Source organism: Tympanuchus pallidicinctus, unplaced genomic scaffold, assembly GCF_026119805.1.
Source record: "Tympanuchus pallidicinctus isolate F22 unplaced genomic scaffold, pur_lepc_1.0 scaffold24, whole genome shotgun sequence".
Classification (NCBI taxonomy): domain Eukaryota; kingdom Metazoa; phylum Chordata; class Aves; order Galliformes; family Phasianidae; genus Tympanuchus; species Tympanuchus pallidicinctus.
The window spans coordinates 1,550,191-1,570,723 of NW_026294741.1; the positions used below are offsets into that span (position 1 = coordinate 1,550,191).

The following is a 20,533-nucleotide window of genomic DNA, read 5'->3' on the forward strand; positions in this document are numbered from 1 at the left end:
TGGGGAGAGGAGGCAGGAGGGAGATGTTATTCCCTGGAATGAAAGCCTGTCTATAATTAAAAATGCATTTAATGATCTTCATTAATAAACACAAGCAAAGGGCAGGACTCGCTCCAGACAGGTTGTAGGTTTTCTGAAAGTTTGCCCTTTACACATAGGGCCTTCAAGTCAGAGAACACGACGGAGTACTTTAACGGGATGTTTGAGACTGCAGAGCCATAAGGAGATTCAATCAGACAGCCTGCGTGGGGCTACAATTTACCTCCCATACAATTTCTTGCACTTGATGGTACTTGAAAAGCAACGAACGCGGCCCAGCAACAAGATTCCAATTAATGTCGCGTGTGCAGCAGTTGAAATCACAGGAGCAAGTTTCCCTTTGAAAGAAATACGCTGGTTGTACTCAGGTGTGGGATGAGCAAGCAGAGCTCCTCACTGCTCCAGGACGAACCGGTGGCTTCAAAGGACGAAGCTCAGTGGTGGCACAAAGGCAGAGCACAAGGACAGGGCCCTTCGTAACCCCCTGGGTCACATCTCTTAATTTCAGTGCAGAAAGTGATTCATCAGTCGGCTGCTCTACCTTCTGCAAATGAACGCGTGGGGATACAGCTCTTGTGCAGAGCCTGAAGGAGTTCCTGCCTTAAAGCAAGAGGGCACCTCTAGAAAGCAGAATGAGTGCTTGGAAAGCTGTGATGAGCTACAGAGAGCAAGACAGCAGGGGTCAGCGCTGTGAGCAGCACCCAGAGAGCCCTGAGCTCCAGCAGTGAGCGTTCTGGAGCTCGGCTATCAACACAGCTCACACACTGCTCCCTCCCTCCCTCCACACTTTGCTCAGGGACAGCACAGCCTCTGCACATTCCCAACTCTTTAGACACAGCTGGTGCCCAGGAGGCAGCATCCAGCCCTTGCAGGCAGCACAGCAGTGCCAGCCCAGCACCTCCCTGCCCACTGCACTGCTCCTCTACTCCCAGCACGATGCCAAACCCAACGTGGAACAGCCCAGGAAAGCATGGGCAGACACCCAGCAGGGATGCAAAGCCAGAGGGCCCCTCCGATCTGAATCAAAACAAGCGTTTTGCCCTGCTAAAGAAAACATGACGACACAACCTTCTTCCTTTCCCCCCTCCTCCCACCATCCAGGCTGCCCTTCTTTCACAGCATCTCCCCTCAGCAGGATTTAACCATGCAGAGAGTAAAACTCATCAATCCTCCAGGTTTAACCTTGTCTCTGTTTCAATTCACCAGGGTAAGTGTGGATTTTAATACTCCCAGCCCCCTTAAGGCTAAGCGTAATGAGCCCGGATTTTGGCTAAAAAACATCCAGTTTCTCTCCCTCACCCACGTCTATTAACCATCAGACCTGAGCCACCGACTTGAGCCAAGCCAGCCCAGCACAAGGCTGCTGCCTTCGGACAAGGGAAGATGACTTCAGCAGCGAGGGGCAGCGGTGCCAACGCCGTGCTGAGTAGTGAACAGCACCCACAGCTCAGGTGCAGTGCGAGGAAGCAGGTCGATGCAGGGGTCTTCCTTGAATTAAAATTTAACTTACCCTTTATTGCAACCTACAAAAGCAAGTAATGAGCACTAACATTTTTATTTCTTTTAAACTGTCATTTAGGCTGTAGAGGGGATAATTACCTATTTCCACTGTAGTAAGGTTTTATCACCCTTAGTGAGGCATTTTCTAATTTAATATTTTTACTGTATTATCATAAAACCCGTTTCTGGAAACAAATGATCACGAGCCACAGAGCCATGTGCCATAAAGCATGTGTGTGAGCACGGCACCTTCATTACTTGGGCATTTCTCCCCAGCTCCACTGCTCGGCCCCTCTTCCATCAGACACAAAAGGGAAAACAAAGCCATCCCCACACAGCACCGAACGGCCAACGCCGGGCCACTTGGTGTAATTACATTCATGCCATTTCCTTTTTTTTTAATAAAAAAAAAAAATACAGTTCTGCACGCTGGTAGAAGAACAAAATTAAGGGGAAAAATTCCATTTCTGGTGGGTTTTTTTCTTCTTTCTTTTCAGAGTGCTATTAATACAGCACTGCCACGAGTCACTGCTGTGCTGCTTCTATAAAAATACCCTCCAACGCATCGCTGTGCCTTTTCCCATGTACCTTTTCCTTCTTCTCCTCTTCCAGGATGAAAAAAAAAAGATAATTTAGAAGATGCCCCAAGCAGTATTGAAATAACTACAACTACCCCATTGCTCGTGACATCCTCCACCAGGAACAACGCATTTTTAATTCACAAAAACCAGTGGAAGAGACAGCATGAAGACCCCTCAAGAAATGGAGGATGAAAAGCACACACCTGATGAACGCAGAAGGCTGCCTGTCATTTGCTTGGGAAGTTTTCCATCTGTATCCTAAGAAATCTTTTGTCCACTAGTAGGAAATTTAGGTTACTGGGCTCCGAGCAAGCACAGCAGGAACCCAGGAAGGTACAATAAGCTGCAGTGCTTTCTTGCTCAATCTCAGGCCCAAAGTGTTGCTCAAAATCAGCACGCAGCATATGGGATTTGGCTCTGCTTTCACACACCTAACGTGCATTTCCCACTCTGACACTTCTGTAGCAACAATTCTAGGATTGATGGGGAGCAAAACGAGTGGCAGCCTTCATCAGAGCAGCACTCAAATACCGGGGGTCTTTGAAAGCCAGGGGCCTCAAAAACACAGCGCAAAGCACAGCGGTGTGCTTGCAGTGCTGCGGGGTCATGTGGGGCTGCAGGGCAGCAGGACAGCGAGATGGTTGGCCTGGGAGATGATGGCAAGCCCACAGGATGACAGCAGATCCACACTGATGGCAGCTCCACAACACGATGACCGCTCTGTGTCGATGGCAGCCCCATGATGTGCCAAACGTCCCACTCTGATGGCAGCCCCATGACACGATGACCATCCCACACCAATGGCAGCCCCACGAGATGGCACTCTCTCTCTCTTTCTCCCTCACTTCCCAGCACCCAACCCCAGACACACAACTCCAGCTATAAATTACACAGCAGACGGCTCTCATCGCCGTGCCCAGTGCTTGAAGGAGATTCAGAAAGGTCTGCTGCTATTCCCTCTCGTTCAGGCAGGTCAGGATTGGGTCCTTCAAGTCCGTGCAAATGCTTTTAGCCCCATGGCTTTAAATTATGAGCGGTGACATGTGACCTCTGGTTTGTCTCCTGAGACCAGGCACGAGATTTATAACATTTCAGGAAGCTGGTTCCTGCCCTAAACAAAGGGACTCTGCACAGTGAGGCCATGGAGTGGGAAATGGCAGGTGGACAGCCAGGCTGCTGCCCGTGGAATCTGCCAGGCTTCACAATGCTCACCCATCACCGGTGCTGCCCACCCTCCCCTGAAGCCAGCACACGGCCTCTTGCCTCTTCACCGGCCTCACATGCGACACAATCAGCAACTGCAGCAGAGGAAGCTTTCTCATCCTGATTTCAGTCCCAACAGCATTCACAGTTTCATGTGAGCCTTTACAACATGACATATAAAAGATGCAAAAGTGGCAGGAGAAGCAGCAAAAGACGGAAAGGTTCAGAAAGCTCCAGCACGCTCTGCCATCACGTTTCCTAGCAGCTTTAATTTCCCCATGAAATCCATAAAATGTTGCCTTCTCGGTCCTTGTTTCAGATGGGCATTTGAGCAGAGCAGGCACCGTAACGCTGTGCACACCCCACACGGAGGGACCATTCTTTGTGTGCCTTAACATCCCATATTCCTAGGATGATTTCCCTCTTTCACAGCTTGACTGTTTTATAACAGATTTGATGCAGGAGAAGACAAATTGTCTCACAAAGGAAGGACGACAAATCATCCTGCAGCTCTTAACAGGTTATTTTTTTTTCCCTTTAAACAGGAAATTTCCATAACAGAGGCGTCTGTCTTCTTACCAGGGACGTCAAACATCAGACACTGGGACACGATGATTTCAGCCCATTGGCACAAGCTGGGGGCACGGATACCACCTCACTACTGCCAGCCTCCAAACGTATGGTGACTCCTTCCTCCAACAGCAGCCCTTCCAAGCACTGCAGCCTAAGGCCACCTGGGGCACATAACAGCATCGACACGAGTCGACTTCTAAGGCTGAGCCAAAAGTTATGGGGTCAAAATCCACCAAACAAACGATGCCCAAAATGTCACGCTGTAGAGGCAGCCCCCGATGCCAGCGCTGCTCTGTTTCACACAACAACGCAGGTGCAAACCTGGACTGATGTTCTTCCAGGCTGTGCCTGTACAAACTTGGAAGGATTCTTCTCACTGGCAGTTGCCAGTGCTTGTTCCACGCAGCACAGGAGCTGCAGTTGTTTCAGGAAGAAATGCTTTGCTTGCTGGCAGGGACTTCTGTCGTGATGAATGGTTCTGGATTGACAATCTCAGCACCCAAATTCCCCCATTAATCTCGTCTCACGGTGTTTTAATACCCACAGCACAAAGTGAGCTACGTTAAAGGCTGCTATCTCACCAACTTTTTTTATTATACTTTTCTTACGTTAAAATCTTATGTCACATAAGTAAATTAATCTTTTAATACCGGGATTTCCTACGACGTACCCCCTTCTGCTTGCTGCAAGACACACTGCGACAGAGCAACAGCACTAAGTCCAAAAGTGAGAAAGCTGCTTGGGAATGCACGCAACATCCTGGCTGAATCCAAAAGCAAAGCTCTAATCCACAGCTCCCTGGCAGCAGGATAAGCTGTGCCTTCACTCTGCTCCCCAGCAGACACAGCCTGCATGCACTAAAGCAGCCAAAAGCACAGCAGGTCGGCTGCTCTCGTACCAAGCAGGGGCACACAGCCAGGACCTGAAGCCCCCACGGCCCACAGCTCCTACAAGCAAGGACACGATGACCACATAACTTCTGCCAGGCAAAGAGGGTCCTGGTGCACGATCAATTCTGCCCAAAAGCAGCAACCTGTGGGCTAACTTAGGTGAGAAAGGACCCATCCCAAAGCTGCCCTTCAGCCAGCACTGAACTTCAGCTTGCACTGAGGATGCACTCTTTTGTCCTGCCTGCCTTACTGCAGGAAGGCCTCCCCTCGCCTCCCGTTCCTGCACCAGTGCCATCTTTAATGATGATGTATGGGTGTCCTTTTCCTCAGCAGTGCTGTGGGGAGGGGGGTCAAACATGTGACACCACCAGCATGTGTATCAACAGCAAATTATAAACCGTGTCAATCCAAGTTAATGCAAAGCTGTAATCCTCTTTAACAAGAGATCAAATCAGTGCCATGAGTTATGTTCATTCTGTAATCTGATAAGAAATAGAGTGAGCCTCTAATAAAAGAGTAATGAGAGCCCTTAATGATGCTGTTAAAAGGTAGCGCCAGTTAAAATATTGCTGTTGTTCCAGCTGATTAGATCACTGTTGCATATTTGCACAATCTTGTTTTACCTGTCAGAATAACCTGGGTCGTCTCAGGAGATAAAGGCGTGAGGACCAAACATCTGTGTCCTTAAAGAATGCCTCTTTCACAAGTTCCCCATCCTCCAGAGGTAAAATGATGAGGATGTTCCTCAAACAGAGCAGTAATTTGATACTGGACCTCCTTCCAAAATGTCCACGTTTCATCTCTGCTGCACACACGTACAGCGCAGAGATCTGAAGGTCCATATATCAAAGCTGACAGAGATGTAACACCACCAGAATCCACTCACGTCCTCCCAGGAGCACAGACCTTACCCGACCTCACAACTACACTGGTTGGAGGATCCACTCCTGCAGCTACGAAAATGCACTCATTTGGCTCTGGACCTGCACACCTTTACTGGGAACCTCGAGGCTCGGTCTGTCACCTCCTGTGCCTCTTTTCCCAAGGTACAGAGTAGAGAAGAAGGGCAGCTCGCCAGCTCTGTTGCAGCTGCTGGTGTCAAAGGAGGGACCCCAGGTGGAGAAGACAGGAAAAGCACATTTCAAGGGAAGGCCAGGAGGTGACACCCACACGATGCCATTCTGACAAAGATCCATTCCTTTCTGAGCCCACTACTCTCCTCCAATCCACCACTGCAGGGCACTCACATTCAAGCTTTTGCCTTCAGCTTCCTTGTCACAGGGCAGGTCCATTTACATAGCAATGACCTTGGACCGATTAGGAGAACCTTGGCCCAAGAGTACCATAAATGTATTTAAGTCTATAAACATATACCCCAAGATAACCATAAAAATCACTTTCCAGTGTATGTTTTAAAATACTACCAGAGAGGGGTTAAAACAGAGGAGAGCTCGAGGCCACCAGTGTCCCACACATTACAACATAATATATGTGAGCACGAGGTTAAACAGCCATGCCCATGCGTAGGGTGCATGGAAAAACTGGCAAGTGGAAGATTAATTGCCTGCACGAATGCTATTATTCCAACCAGCAGCAAGAATAAGAAAGAACGTGGCAGTGATGTTGACAAAGGCAGCATTATACTTGTACGTTTCTTTTTTGAAATTCAGGCTGTAAAACAATTCTGGAGTGACCATCCATCCCCTTCCCCACACAGTACACAGGTTGTTTCTCCTCAAACATTTGCTCCTTGTTTCCCCAGCCAGTGTTAAACTTGATGTGCCCAAGAGTCCTGGCTGCCCACAGCCACACCAACGCCACCCAGGAGCCTTCAGGTGAGCCCCAGCATCACCTGGCACGATTTTAAGTTGTGCCAAGAAGCTATGCCCTTCTCTGCACAGCCAGAGCAGCGTAAGATGGCTCAAACGTACAGGAAAACCAGGCCTCAGATTTATCCCTACATTCAGTTATCTGTGCAAACACACACAAAGGGGCTGGGCAACACAGTGCTGCAGTCACAGACAACTCCTTTCTGCTTTTGCCCCAGTGGTGAAGGGGCTGCAACTGGGCTGTGAGGGCTTGGCACAGCCCCAGCAGAACCAGAGCCTGAGCACCACTCTGCCCATTCACATCTGCACATCCGTATTTATTCACTGCCACTTTCCAGGTATCTACCTGACACTGTGGCCACTGGTAGAACTTGAGGAATGTGCAGCCAGCTCTATTGCTACTCTTCTTTATGCACAGCTCACTGATACTTTTACACTTCTCACACTGCAACACAGAGCACTCTGCTGTTCTGATGCATGTTTACTTTGGGGTCACGTCTTTTAAGTGCCTGAGCAAGAAAAAAAACAGCTCAGAGCACAGTCACATCCCTGTCAAGCATACACGGCATTTTCAATGTAGTAATTCACACGTGGAAACAATAAAGTTACCTTCTTCTGTCACAGAAGAAAGGTGTTATCGTGTCTGCTTCCCTCTCATGTATACAGGCTTGGCTCCTTCTTATTAATACACCTGCAGTTTAAAGCACATGTGGCATTCTTCTTGTCCAATGTGGCTGTGTGCTGTTAGAGAAGTACGGTGCTCTATCTCACCTAAAACAAAAGCTTTGCTGGCTTATAACGAGGAAGTGATAATACTGCTATTACTAAACCACTGTTTTTTACACTTCCTCTCTGCAAACCTCCAGGCATCCGTTCACAGCCACAGAAGCACACTGAGCCAACCATCCAAGGCAACCCACAGGGCCACGAGCAGAACTGTGAGCAGAACTGCCCAGCCTGATGCCTGTGCTGCCCTGTCCTACCCAGGGTTTGCTTGAAAGCCCAATCCTGGCAGAATGAGACACAGCTGCACACGCAATGCAGCCCTCAGGCCCACTTGCTGGTGTGCAAACACATCAGTTGGCAGCTCCGTTCTAGACAGCTAAAGCAGCACCAAGAGATAAGTGACTAAAATGCCATTAACAGAAGGTGTGGCGGCCTCCAAAGCAACTAATAAACTTAATGTAAGGAATAAGTTCCTGCAGTCAGACAGTAAGCAGCAGCAGCTGCTGCCACACTGCTGCCACCAAAGAACCCATAAAACATGCAAGCCATGTAATAACCCCCTCCAAAGTGCAGAGAACTCCCAGGAGATGCTCTCGAACACTCTGGCCCTACCACAACAGTAACTGTGTTGACACAGCACCACACAGACAGCACCCCATTAGCTCTAATAGTTCTGAGGGTCAGCTGGACTCCCAGGAGGGCTGCAGGTGCCTGCTGAGGGGTAAGGGGAAGCAGGGTTATGAGGATGGCAGCCAGAGGACGTGTAGTGAGGCCCAAGAAGCCCATTGAGCCAAATGACAGTCCAGCTGTTTGCTGCTCTTCCATTTGCATGCACTTGGAGAATTTTGGCTTGCAGAATGAGTTTTCTGCACAACTTCTGGAACACAAGTGAGCGCAGTGGACTGCGAAGGAGGAAGCAACGTCACCTCTGGGGACAGGAAGCACACTGTGATAACCCTTGGATTATTAGGATCAGGATCTTTGTTTTCTCCACCTCCCCCTGTCACACACATCACAAAACGGAGCTTTCCCTCACTGTGGGGACAGGGCAGCAACCTGCATGCCTGCCCAACCTGCAGGGCAGTGCAATAGGGACTGTATGCAAGTGAAGACAAACATCCTGAACTCCTTAGGACAAAACAGCACGGGTCTAACAGTGCACAGAAGATGTCTCTTAGTGCCAGCATTCTGAACAGTTCTCATCCAGAAGTCTGTGAAATATCCCACAAGGCAACAGCCTAAGAGCAGCAGGTATTCGGCTTCCATTTCCCAAAGTGACAAATGACATTTTACTCTCACAAAGCACAGACGTGTTCCACAACCCAGGGGAAAGGCACTGCTCGAGCCTCTGACATGCATTCATTGTAAAGATTACAGCAGCTCCCTCCCACAAGAAGCCCACCTCAAGATTTAGTTAAAAAATCATAATACACAGCAGAACTATGCATGTCTACATAGAACTGTCTAGCAGCTATGTACAAAACTTAACTTGTACCCTCTTTAGTAATTAGCAAATTAAAACAGTGCAGTCTTCTAATAAAACATCTCACCTTAAACAGCGATAAACACAAGCAACATTTAGGACTTGTCTGAATCTTGACAGAACCATCCCAGCTGTTACCTGCACTACAAAATGCACACTGAACAGAATTTAAAATAGCTGCCACTTCAGTCAGAAGACAAATCCTTTGTAATTTTCAATCATACCAGTAGATGTTAGGTGACACAGTTGACAATTTCTAGAATAATTCCACAAAACTAAAAGATTTCAGCATCCATGTAATTTTAAAGCAGGAGTAAAAACGTAGGTACCGAGATTTATGAAAATTTCTTGTTTGGTGTCACAGTAATTACAGCATGAAAGCTCAGGCAGACTGCCTGGACAGATGTGGCCAAGACACCCAGGCTATGATGCCAGTGACAAATGGTTAACTGATAAGAAGAAATGGAGAGGGCGACAGACTGAAGAACAGGTCAATATCACGCTGTCATGAAGCCATTTGAGAAACATAATTAATCTATTACTCACCTGGCATCATCATTCATCGTACAGTGGTCAATAGGTGCCATGAAGCTCACCAGCTTGCTATGGACATGATACCTAAACAGGGCAGGAATAAGCAGGCAGCACATTAGTAACTACTAATGAAAAGTTGCTGTTTGAATAGAAACATATCAGCCCCTGCAAAGGAAGTGCTGGTTCTCCTGGTGGCTGATATCTAATGAGTTACTACTGACAGTTGGCAATTCTCCCTCCCTTCCCTCCTCCTCCTTTCTTATAACATGGACAGAAGAATAATCAGATGATACAATGAACTGAATGGACGACTAACAAGCAAATCCCTTTTTCAACACAGCTAGAATGAGGACATACAGCATCCATTAATTGTGTGTGAGCACCTCATCAGACTCCCAGACAGACAGCCCTGAAAAGGCAGGCAGAGAAACAAGAACTCCTGCTTTCAGCCTGCCCTTCAGCTGGAGTCTTAATCGCCTTCTGGAGCTTGTGCCCAGAGACCTCTGCAGGCAGCAGAAGCACCAGAGCATCAGGTATTCCCAAGCATCCATCTGCTATCATGCTTTCCATGCTCTTTGGTAGCACGGGACCTAAAGGATATCAACATCCTTCTCCCCTAGCAATACCCATAGCTGGAAACTTTTACCTCAAGTAACTCTGAAGCACAGGATGTAAAAAGAGGCAAAGAAGAAGGTAGGAGAAAGACCACCCCAAAGAACAGAAGGGGCATGCCCAAGGTGATGCAGCTCTGCATCTGTCTCAGCTTCTGACCCACCAAAATACTTCTGCTAGCTGCGGTGCACCTACAGATACAGGAATCCCCTCCTGCTTTCTGCCCTGTGCTAGGAGCTGGCAGTAGCTGTTCACAACTTACGCTCAGGACCTGACATGCACAATTCAACAGAGCGAGAACGTGCCTTCAGATCCTCGTGTGTAAGTGCAGGAGGTTCCAAACCAGCAGCTTCTGATGTACACTGCCACACCACCTCCCGGCTCAGAAATGTTTTATCCAAGTTGCTGCTATTTTTAGAGCTTGACAAATAGCAGGCAAAAGGATTCACAAGCATTTGCCCAGAATCACCTTTTCTCTCTGTCACCTCTGCACTCCCTTTTGTTTGCTTATGCAGGAACATTCCCTTGAGGGGATTTTTTAACTTACAAGAATATTTCAGAATGGCTCTTCAGGCACAGCACATGCTCACCCTTACACAAGGGCCTCTCTGGGAATGGAAGGAGCTGTGCTGACCTAACACGGTATGATCAAACTGGGGAACAGACACAGCACCACGTGCCAGTGCTGCAACAGACAGTGGGTCAACAGGCTGAACCATGAAACAGCTCACTCACATCAACAACTGATTGATTCCCACAGTTCAAAGCTTACAGGCTGCACAGTGCTGTTGGGACTGAGCAATTCTGATAAATTCTCTGGCACAAATTTGTTTGCTCAGAACTAATTATTGCCATGTGTTCATAAGCAGGACTTTGGAAAGCCTGCTCTAGCAGATACAAGCTATCTATCTCCATCCACAGGACCACATCCCATGTTGCAGCAGCAAAGGACCAGACATCACTGACAAGAACAAAGGTGTGCACACACTGCTCCTCCACAGCTACCAAAGGACCGTCTGAGCAGGACAGCACAGGGCTGGGCACCAGCTTTCCTAAGCTCACCCTTTTGGGAATGGCTTGCTTCTCCCCTTGGTGCCTCAACCTCCCCACATATGAAGGGGACAGGTCCTCATGTCAAGCCACAAGGGCAAATGCTTTTGAAAGCACTTGGAGATGCTCAGACCACGCAGTGAATTGGCACATTTCACCTGGACACGCTCTAACATTGAAGGTTTGGAAAAACATTGCTAAAAAAGGAAGAATTACAGAGATGGATGAAATGCAGCGTGTGACACTTTGCTTCCCAGGATCTCCAATCCCTGTATGAAAAGAAATGTAAGAACCACTACCTCAATCTAAGGGAGAAAAGGGGGGGAAGAGAGAACATCTGCTAAGCAATGTTAGAAGCAATGTGGTTAGGGTGACATCCATTTAAATACACCCATTTGGGCTCTACTGGACTATTCTGAACAAGATGCTGGAGCTTACCTCCGTGTTAATACTGACATTTTTCCTGAGGGGTCAGTGCAACTTTCATTCAGAGGACAAAATAAAGAGGCACTTAAGATCTGAGGCAATGGACTCAGCAAGATGGCCCATCTCAGGAATGCTGAAGCACACAGATTGCTCACAATGAGAATCCCCCATCGTTCCTGGAGGTTTACGAGCCTGACTCAGTTGTGTGATGCTGTCAGTAGTTTTGACTGAATCATGAATATATCCAATTACGTGTGATGCTGACAGAAAAGAATATTGATAGTCAATAATTATAGGCTTTTCAGGCCAACAAAGTAGCTCTTCCCTCTTTTAATAAATTATCTTATGACATCTATCTTAAAAATTGCTATGCCAGGCCTGACCCAGACTGACTCCACTGACTTTCTATCAGATGCCATCTCAACTCACGATTTATAGTTTACTCACAAAAGGATGGTTAATGTTGCAGATTTTTCAGGATATGGTGCAGCTTTTCAGCATGCCTCCCTGCCACAAATACCTCCTTCACTACAAATCATGCAGTCATGCTAAACTCAGGCAGACTAATATATCTGCTCTGCAGAGGGGAAAAATAAAACAAGCAACTATCTTCTCCAGGCTGCTTTCCCTCTCTAGCCTGCAGAATGGACAGTTCTTCCATGAGAAACCCGCATTACTGACTGAGGAATCAGAATCTGAAGCTAAAGAAAGCTGTGATGTGACTTGAAAATAGAGTTTAGACTCTACATTCCAACTGTCAGTGGGAAACAGGCATCCACCTCACTTGGGCTTGCTTACAGGTCTTCCCCTCAAGCTGCTCTCCACATTTCAGCCTGCTAAATATACATTGCACAAGAAGTGCTTATTGCAACCCAAATTGCTTAGGGATATCTGTACACCCCTGCAGGTGTGTTCTGAGACCAACAAACATTGTTGCTAAGACTGATCTGGCAGCACTCACAGGTTGCATCCAACCAACCCCTCACCTCAGGCTCAAAGAACATTAAGACTCCCCAGAGGAAGTCTCAGGCCATCTTGCCCTGAAGGGGATGAACAAGTGTGCCAGTGCACCCCAGAGCCAACCTGCTGCAGTGCAAATCTACTTGGCAAAACCAGAACTTCAGGCTGCCTGCAGAAGCTGTCACCCACCGGATTCTCCTTCCTTTACTGGCTTTCCTGTCCACTTTCTTCTTTATTTTGCTTCGTAGCTTCTGGATGGCCAGCCACTGTCTGAGGAATGTAAAATCACAGTTACACGATTTTTAAAACCACAAGGCAAACGAGCATCAGGCACAGTGAGGTCCGAGGCCTTTCTCAGCTCTTCTGATTGCTGCATTTGCAAAAATAAAGGAGATGAGGACCTCAGGACAACAAGTATGAAACCCCAACAACCACGTTACTGAGTCACTCCAAGAACGTGGCAGGTGAACAAGAAGCACTTTTCATTCCAGCCACACCAGGCTCCAAGCTGGGTCCTGCTGGTCCCAATGAGATGATCACTGCTCACTGAGCCTTCTTCATCTGCAGGGAAACCCATGGAAGCCACAGGGTTGGCTCTGTTTTTTATTCTTTCATGATTATAGATTATTATTTTTTTTTTCAAGAATCTTTAGGATTATGAAAAAAATATTTACCAAATACAAATGCTAAAACCTATTAAAAATATATCTTTTAAAGGTACTCTTTTGTTTCAGCACTGCTTATTAGAGAGACTTCTTCTCCATGCAGAAAGCCCACAATGGAGCAGATGGTCTGACCCGTTTAAACTGACACTTCAGGTGAAACAGGTTATGCCAACCTCATGAACAGAATCACCACAGTGCAGGAGATGCACTGAATTTATTGCCTCCCTCAGTTCTGCATAGCATGGTGAAATGATAAGCAAGTATTTCTTCCCACCATCTCTGCCTATTGAACCAGCAGGAAGAAAATCCAGCAGGAAGTCCCACATATCGTTCCACCTCTTACAAAGGAGAACTACATAAAAAAAAGAAAAGCACTCAACGTTCTCAGAAAGTGCTGCTTGATTCCCAATGGAATTGAGAAGGCAGGGCTCGAAGTGCTCAGACAGAAAGCCATCAAGCCAAAAAAGTTCTCAGCAGGGAAAAACTTCTCCAAGTTATAAATATATTTTCTATGAAAATGAGCGTCATCTCACCTGATTTATACAACGAAAACTCAACATCGGGGAAAAAAATCTACCAAAATCCAATTACTGCAATCTTAATATAATCTTAATTACTGTAATCTATTTTATTGTAAAGTCAGATAAATGTACAATGTAATCACCACTTAAATGTAATTTTGTCTATATCGTGTTAAATTATAGTGAATGGCTTTCCATAGTATTTCAGACGTACACAAAATACATTTGACACACTGCACTAAAATTTGGGTAGTATTTTACAAGGATGAAAGTTATTTCACTTCCAAAATTTCACCTAATGAATTTTCCCCCCCTCCCCACACACACACTCCCATAGCTCCTCTCCCAGCAGGGAGGACTGGAAGCTCACCAGCAGTTTTGCATTTCAGGGCTGGGAAGGAGCTGGTGATGCTGCAGACAACTTCCTACTCACCTGCCCATGGCGACTTGATCATTGGGGTCCAATGAAGTGGTTTTACGCTCTATCAGTTCTCGAAGGAGCTGGAAGAAAGACAGCAATCCTTGTTAGAAGCACAACAAAGACAAGTGAATGCAAACATGTTCAATAAAACTTTCCTCAAGAAACTTGAGGAATGCGCTGCCCCAGCTTCCCAAGGGAGACGGCTGCCCCTCACCATGGGGCAGAATGAAGAGCTGAGTTTGTACTGCAGGGATCATTACTGTTTGTTGGGCTTTTAGGAGTGTGAAAACATGGGAGCTTTCACAGGCTGCAGTACACAACTCCTATTGACGTGGGGTGGAACGCTGGAAGATGTGCAGTGAGAGCTCTGCCCCACACTGCTTCACAAAACAGAACACAAGCGCTGCTCAGCGCTCACACTCTGAGGAACAGAACAGCAATGTAATTTTTACAGGCAGAGCAGGAATGCTCAAGCAGGTTTTTCCATTTCTTTTCATGTCCTGAGGGTTAGGTTTTGTCCTTTTCGCTTCCTGAGAGCAAAGAACATTGTGAACAGCCTTTTTGGATACTTGACCAGGGCTGCGTGTTTATCACCCTCACTGTAGATGGCACGTGCTGTGCCTCGGGATGAGCCTGCACAGCCACACAGAGAACAGAAACAAACCCTCGGAAACACAGGGGCACAGATCTCTTCTAGATGCCCCCATTTCAGCACCCAAACCAGAACCAGCCCTGGAAATGAGAAGCCCAGCCAACCCAACAAGCGTACTAAAGACAGGATGAGTGGCACTTTCCTTCTCCCCTGTATTTTTGCTGCAGGAGGAAGGTTGGAGCACCACAGTCAGACCCAGCTGAGCAACAGCCACAGAGCTATGGGTGCTGCCTGCTGGCACAGCTGATGCCAGAGCTGCCCCTGGGCACTGCGTAACTCACTGCATCTCCTGAGCACCACTGGAATGAAGGTGCAAGGCAAGCACCCCACAAAAAATGCCATCAAAGCAGGCAGTTATCATTTTATGACTTTTTTTTTTAAAAATTTCTATACCAGTGACACTCAAGTATCAAAAAAAAAAAAAAGTGCAATTCCAGTCCAATTAAAACCCTGCCACTACTTCTTTCTATTTGCTTATTTTTAGAGATTATTACTGCAGCAATTACATTTAAAAATTCCTGGAACTGAGGTCTCTGGTTTATTATCACTAGAAAACAGCAAGCTATTTCTCTGCCCCGTTTATCTGATTGATTCCCAACATCTTTCTGGCACACAATCTATCAGTTTATCTCTCCCACTCCATCACCGTCACTTCTGGCAGCTAAATACAAGATCCAAATCCAGTGTTACACAGACATACGACACAGTAAACCTATGTAACACTGCCACTCTGTAAACAGCTGCCCTTAAGGCTAAGCAGAAATGGGATCTTGGTTTCTAGTCAATATTCTGTCAAAAGCAAGGTGGGAGGGAGGGTTTTAACAGTGGCAAGGAACGGCGCAGCTATGTTACAGTGGTTTCTTCCTGTGCTGGAAATAGGATGTGTTTACTGTCTCTTCTCATCTCACTTCCTTGGCACAACGTGCAGACAAAGTGCAGAGCTGTGCAGGCAGAGGAAAGGCAGCAGAACTCCTCCGAGCTGAGCAGCAAGGCTTTGCAGCAGGACCTGACCCTCCTGGCGGCCCACCGACCCCACAGACCTGCAGCTACACCATAAGCACCCTGTGCACCACCAGGTGACAAGCCCTGCAGGCAGCTGCCCCTTCTGCACTCCCCTGCCGTCCAGCAGATCGAGGGGCACTGAGCCTTGCTGACCTCAGGACTGATGCTGAACGCTGCGCTGAAGGAGCCCCAGCAGCCAGGCTGGGGTGAGGCAGGGGAGACAAAGGTGAGGGGGAATTACAGCGGAGCTGGCACAAGAGGGAAACAAGGAAAGAGAAATAAAAGCTGTGCAGCATCTTGCTATATCTAAATAGTGCACGTCTTAAGGCTTACGTTATAAATCATGCTAACAATGGTTACTAAAATAAAAGCGGATGTAGCCAGAGGCTACTGCTGAAAAAGTCAGTCTAGACCTGCCTCGCTGCCTTTGGTCTTTAAGGATTTGATTAGTTTTTCCGCTTTCTAGTTCAGAGTCTTGCACTCAGCCCATGCTCCAGAGCCACCAGGGCTCGGGGTACGGAATGAATGATAAACTCATTTACTGAATAACGTAACACTGTTTTCACAGCACAAGACTTAAAACACTTCCGAAGCTGTAATATTTCATTAAGCTTGGAGATTCGGGTTAAAATTTATTAGTCAAAACAGAAAACTATCACTAGACCCCATATATTCCATTAGGAGTGATATATGGTGTCTCCCAATGGCTAATTATTAACTAGGAAGTGTAGGTAAATCACTATCAGAATTAAGCTCTGATGTGTGAAGACAGTTTGAGTTAGGCAATTTCAGCATCAAAAGGCTTTGATTTGAAACATATCCTATTTTGCTTTCCCTCCTTCACCCCTTCCCATCTTCCCTGAGCTTCAGAAACCCAAACTCTCTCTGCTATGCAAACAAACACAGCCTGTAGCTCAGCTGCCAGCTCCAAGCCAGGAGAAGCCATGTGCCTGCCTCTACCAGCACCAAAGCCTTTGGTAAAGCTCACACTGGAGTCAAGGATGTGTGCTTTCCAAAGAATTCACCTCACAAGGACTCCTTTCTCTGCTGATTAAAGAGAAGCAAGCACACTGTACAAAATTAGGGGGATTTAGAAATGCCATCAGGGTGTTGTTCAAGGGTAATAGAGATTCATTTCTCATTTCAGAGGTCAATTTGCACTGCAGAGGTTAGGTCTCATTTTCATGCACTATCTATCAGTGTTCTTAGTACTACACTTGCTGACCTTTCTGATGTGCAGACTGAGGACTTGCCAGCTGGAACAAAGAGCTACACAGAGCTCAAAGCAGCCTTGTGACAAAAGGGCCTTTTCTACACCCTCACAGACCACTCTGCATTCCTATCTTGCAAAAGTAGCATACCATTGGGTACAGTTTAGTTTACAAACCTCAGAAACAGAACTGGAACACGAGAAGCACTTTTTCTCTGATGTGATTAAAGCCTGCAGGAAAGGCTCAGAGCTTTCTGCTACAGCACACCAGAGCCATGTGCTCCTTTGCTGCCCTTGGCTGGGTTGGGCAGTGAGGAGCAGAGAAGCTGAGGACAACGTGTGAAGTCCAAGTAAAGCAATAAGAACAGGAACACCAACTGCTTACCCTCCTTGGTGGTGAAAATGCAAAATCACTCTGCTCCCCAGCAGAAAGTTGACAACATGGCCTTTTATCAATGCCATTCCAATGCTTTCTAATTTATTTCTTTTATCTCCTTTATTCTTTGGACAGACGTGGTAAGTCACATTATTTTTCTGTTTCCTTCTCATACACTTTACAATTATTAAGAACAGCATAAATAAGAAGGCGGTGGTTTCTATGAAGCATGCACCTCATAGTGCACCCTGCTTGGACACGGAACAAGACATTCCTCCTCCCCTTTAAGCTGGCACTGCGTGGTCACAACTCCATTTGGATTTCCAGCAGCTCTAGAGAAAATTTATAGCACAGCCCAAATTTTACTTTTAATTCCCCATGAAACACTTCAATACCTAACTACCCATCATCTGTTTACAACATACACACCAAAAGCACAAGCTGAATCACTGGACGGTCACCTTAAAAAAAAAACTTTGCTGAAATTCAGTTTTGGACAAAACAGGGATGGCGTACCCGTGTTTTCTCATATCCCCTTAAGAAACATTTCAAATCAAGCTTTAAAACGTGTTATTAACCATCAACCCAGGCATTTGAAAGACACACGCTGCATAATAGCACTGTATTGCCATGAACCTGCAGGACGGTTCGAGACGTCTCTTCTTCACACCAAACTCAAAACGCGTCTCATTAAAGTCACAGGATCAGCTGTCCATATTAATCACTCACCAGTTTAATTAAGGTAAACCAGCTTGTCAGAAAGCCAGTCTTCTCTCTACTCTTCGCCATTATCAACTTGTAATAGTTACTAGATTAGTAATCACTTGTTTATGGCATTATCAAATACCTGGGAGAGAAAAACGGCGTGTGACTGGGAACTGCTTCAGGGCCACTCCTGGCTGGGATGCAAGGGTGTAAAGAGCCTTAAGAAGTTGTACAGTGCACACAACCCAGAAGAGGAACAAAGCGAGCTACAGATACCTTAGCAAGGGAGCCAGAAGCTCACCTGCACTCACTCAGTTTAGAGGAGGAATTCCAAATGCAAAGCTAGGAACAAGGAAGCACGTTTTGCTGCCAGCTCTGACCCTGTGTGTGGGTACATGAGATGCCACTCTACAAGGAACAAGAATTGAGTCACAGCTCCTCCACAGTTTTCCAAGACATCAACTCCTTCCCCACGGAACAGCAGCACAAACAACAAACAGAACAAAGCTCTTCCCACTGCTGGGAGCAAAGCCCAGGCACAAACAGGTCCCTCAGCTGCCACGCAGACCTCATTCAGTGTCCCAGCAAACCTCAGCAAACCGCAGCCCAAGGGCAGCTCTCTGCCCCTTCCCATCCCCAGCTCTGTACCATTTCTGGAGCAGAGAAAGCTGTCAGAAAAGACAGTGATGTACAACACAACCACATCAGGGGGAGGAGGGAGCAAGAGAACAGAGAGAAAAAGGGATTACATATACTCCTGCCTCTCCTTAGACGTACCTGCTGCCATCAATGAGGAACATTTGTTCTGGGAAGAGCTGCCATCAGTGCAACTCTTAGCATCTGAACACTACCCTAATTCCTGTCGGAAAGAAACCCATTTCCACTCTCTCTTTAGCGAAGCATTTCAAGGTAATAATAAAATCTCCACTGTAGCACAGCAGAGCAGCAGCTCTCAGGCAGCAGGACGGAATGTTAAGCCCCAATGCTGCAATATTGGCCGTAGTGAATTCCATGTAAATACGACTTCTAAAAACATCCAGCCTTTTTCTTCTCCTTAAAATCACGTACCAACAAGAGTTTAGGAGGAAAGGAAATGGAGTCTGGCCTCTCAGCTGCTGTCACTAATGAGGATCTTTTGGAAACAGCTCTTGCACCATTCAGCCCAGCCGTACATCAGCACTCAGCCTGGGCTGCCACAACAAGGGCTGTAACTGCTTATCACCAACTGAAGGAGATGAGAGAAGGCAAAGAGGGACCAACAACAGAACAGAGTTCAACCCCGACCTTACCCCAGTAAGGTCCCCCAGCCCCACATACTGAATTCCATCAGCCTCCAAGGTCTGGACAAGAAAATTATGGTTATCCAAAGATTCATTACACAGCTCGGGATTATATTCTATAATAAAATAGTACAGCTAGGCATTCTGTTACCATTAATTTGTGTGCATTGATCAGATCTCGTTCATTTTTAATTGCTTAATTTTGCACTGAAATATACAGGAATTGGTGTCTCACGTCCTTCTTTACCCACATTTTTTCCTCTCATATATCTCACCATTCTGCAATAAGTAGCAACCAAAATAAATTATTACCAAACGGCATTCAGAGAAATGAAAGCAATACTAAAAAAAGGTCTGGACCTAAATTTACAAACAAAGACAAAAGCCCCCATTTAGATGCACACATATGCTGTGCAATAAGTATTATGCATGGAGGGCACTGTTCCTGAGCAGCCTCAGCTCCAACCACGTTGCTGCCCATTACTGCTGAAGAAGCAGTGCCCTTTCCACCCAATATTTATACGTGTACACACAGACAAGCACACACACACATACGCACACAAAGCACTGCACAGTTATGACCCGTTTGAAAGAAAACACATTCTCTGTATTGTCAGCACTCTATTGTAATGCACTCTACCCTTTCTGAATGCAATGTTCAGCTTCAGCTTACCACCCTGACAAATAAAGGAAAGCACTTTATGAAACCAATTTAATTGGGAGGTGACAGAAAACATACAGCCATTTTCTTTAGCCTTATCACTGAATTGGCTTCAGCTCCAATCTCTGCCAAATCCCACTCAACAGAAGAAATTAACCAGGTCAGCGGAACAGGTGCTGCGCCGTGTCTGTCAAGGGGCTGGCATCCCCACAATTACTCGCACACAATGAAGCAGTAATCTTTACAGATCATCTCTCCCAAGAAGCATATTGGGGACGGGAGGAGAAGGGTGGAAGGGAGGGAGGGATGGAAAGAAAAAAAAAAAAACACAACAACAAGAAAGGAAAATGAATGTGTAGCTGCCTCGCGGCTCAGCAGATGTCTGTGCGTGATGTACGAGGCTAGGATAAGCTGTCGGAGCCCGCTGCCAAAGAGTAGTAAGTGATTAAAGCCTCCGCCAGGCTAAGCGCCATATTTAGAGTCCATGGGGTTTCAGAAGTTGCACCCATTCCTTGCTGTGCAGCCAGATGTTGTCGGCGGGTCCCGCCTCCATTCAATGTGCTGCAGGAGGCAGCAGTTGGTGCAGCAAGGAATGCAATCTGGAACGCTTCCGGAGGTGCCGAACATTAAACTG

At 46.7% G+C, this 20,533-nt stretch overlaps 1 protein-coding gene across 2 annotated transcripts in view; it reads right to left on the reverse strand.

The window, feature by feature from the left end:
• Positions 1-20,533, reverse strand: part of AATF (apoptosis antagonizing transcription factor) — a 41,293-nt gene that overhangs the window by 862 nt on the left and 19,898 nt on the right. The window contains exons 9-12 of one of the 2 annotated variants that reach the window (XM_052688931.1): positions 14,026-14,093; positions 12,596-12,676; positions 9,371-9,442; positions 15-7,386 (exon numbers count right to left, since the gene is read on the reverse strand). In XM_052688931.1, the coding sequence (XP_052544891.1) occupies positions 7,383-7,386; positions 9,371-9,442; positions 12,596-12,676; positions 14,026-14,093 (225 nt within the window). In that variant the 3' untranslated portion in view covers positions 15-7,382. Of the gene's footprint in view, positions 1-14; positions 7,387-9,370; positions 9,443-12,595; positions 12,677-14,025; positions 14,094-20,533 lie in introns of those variants that run through there. The other variant, XM_052688930.1, reaches the window with a different exon arrangement.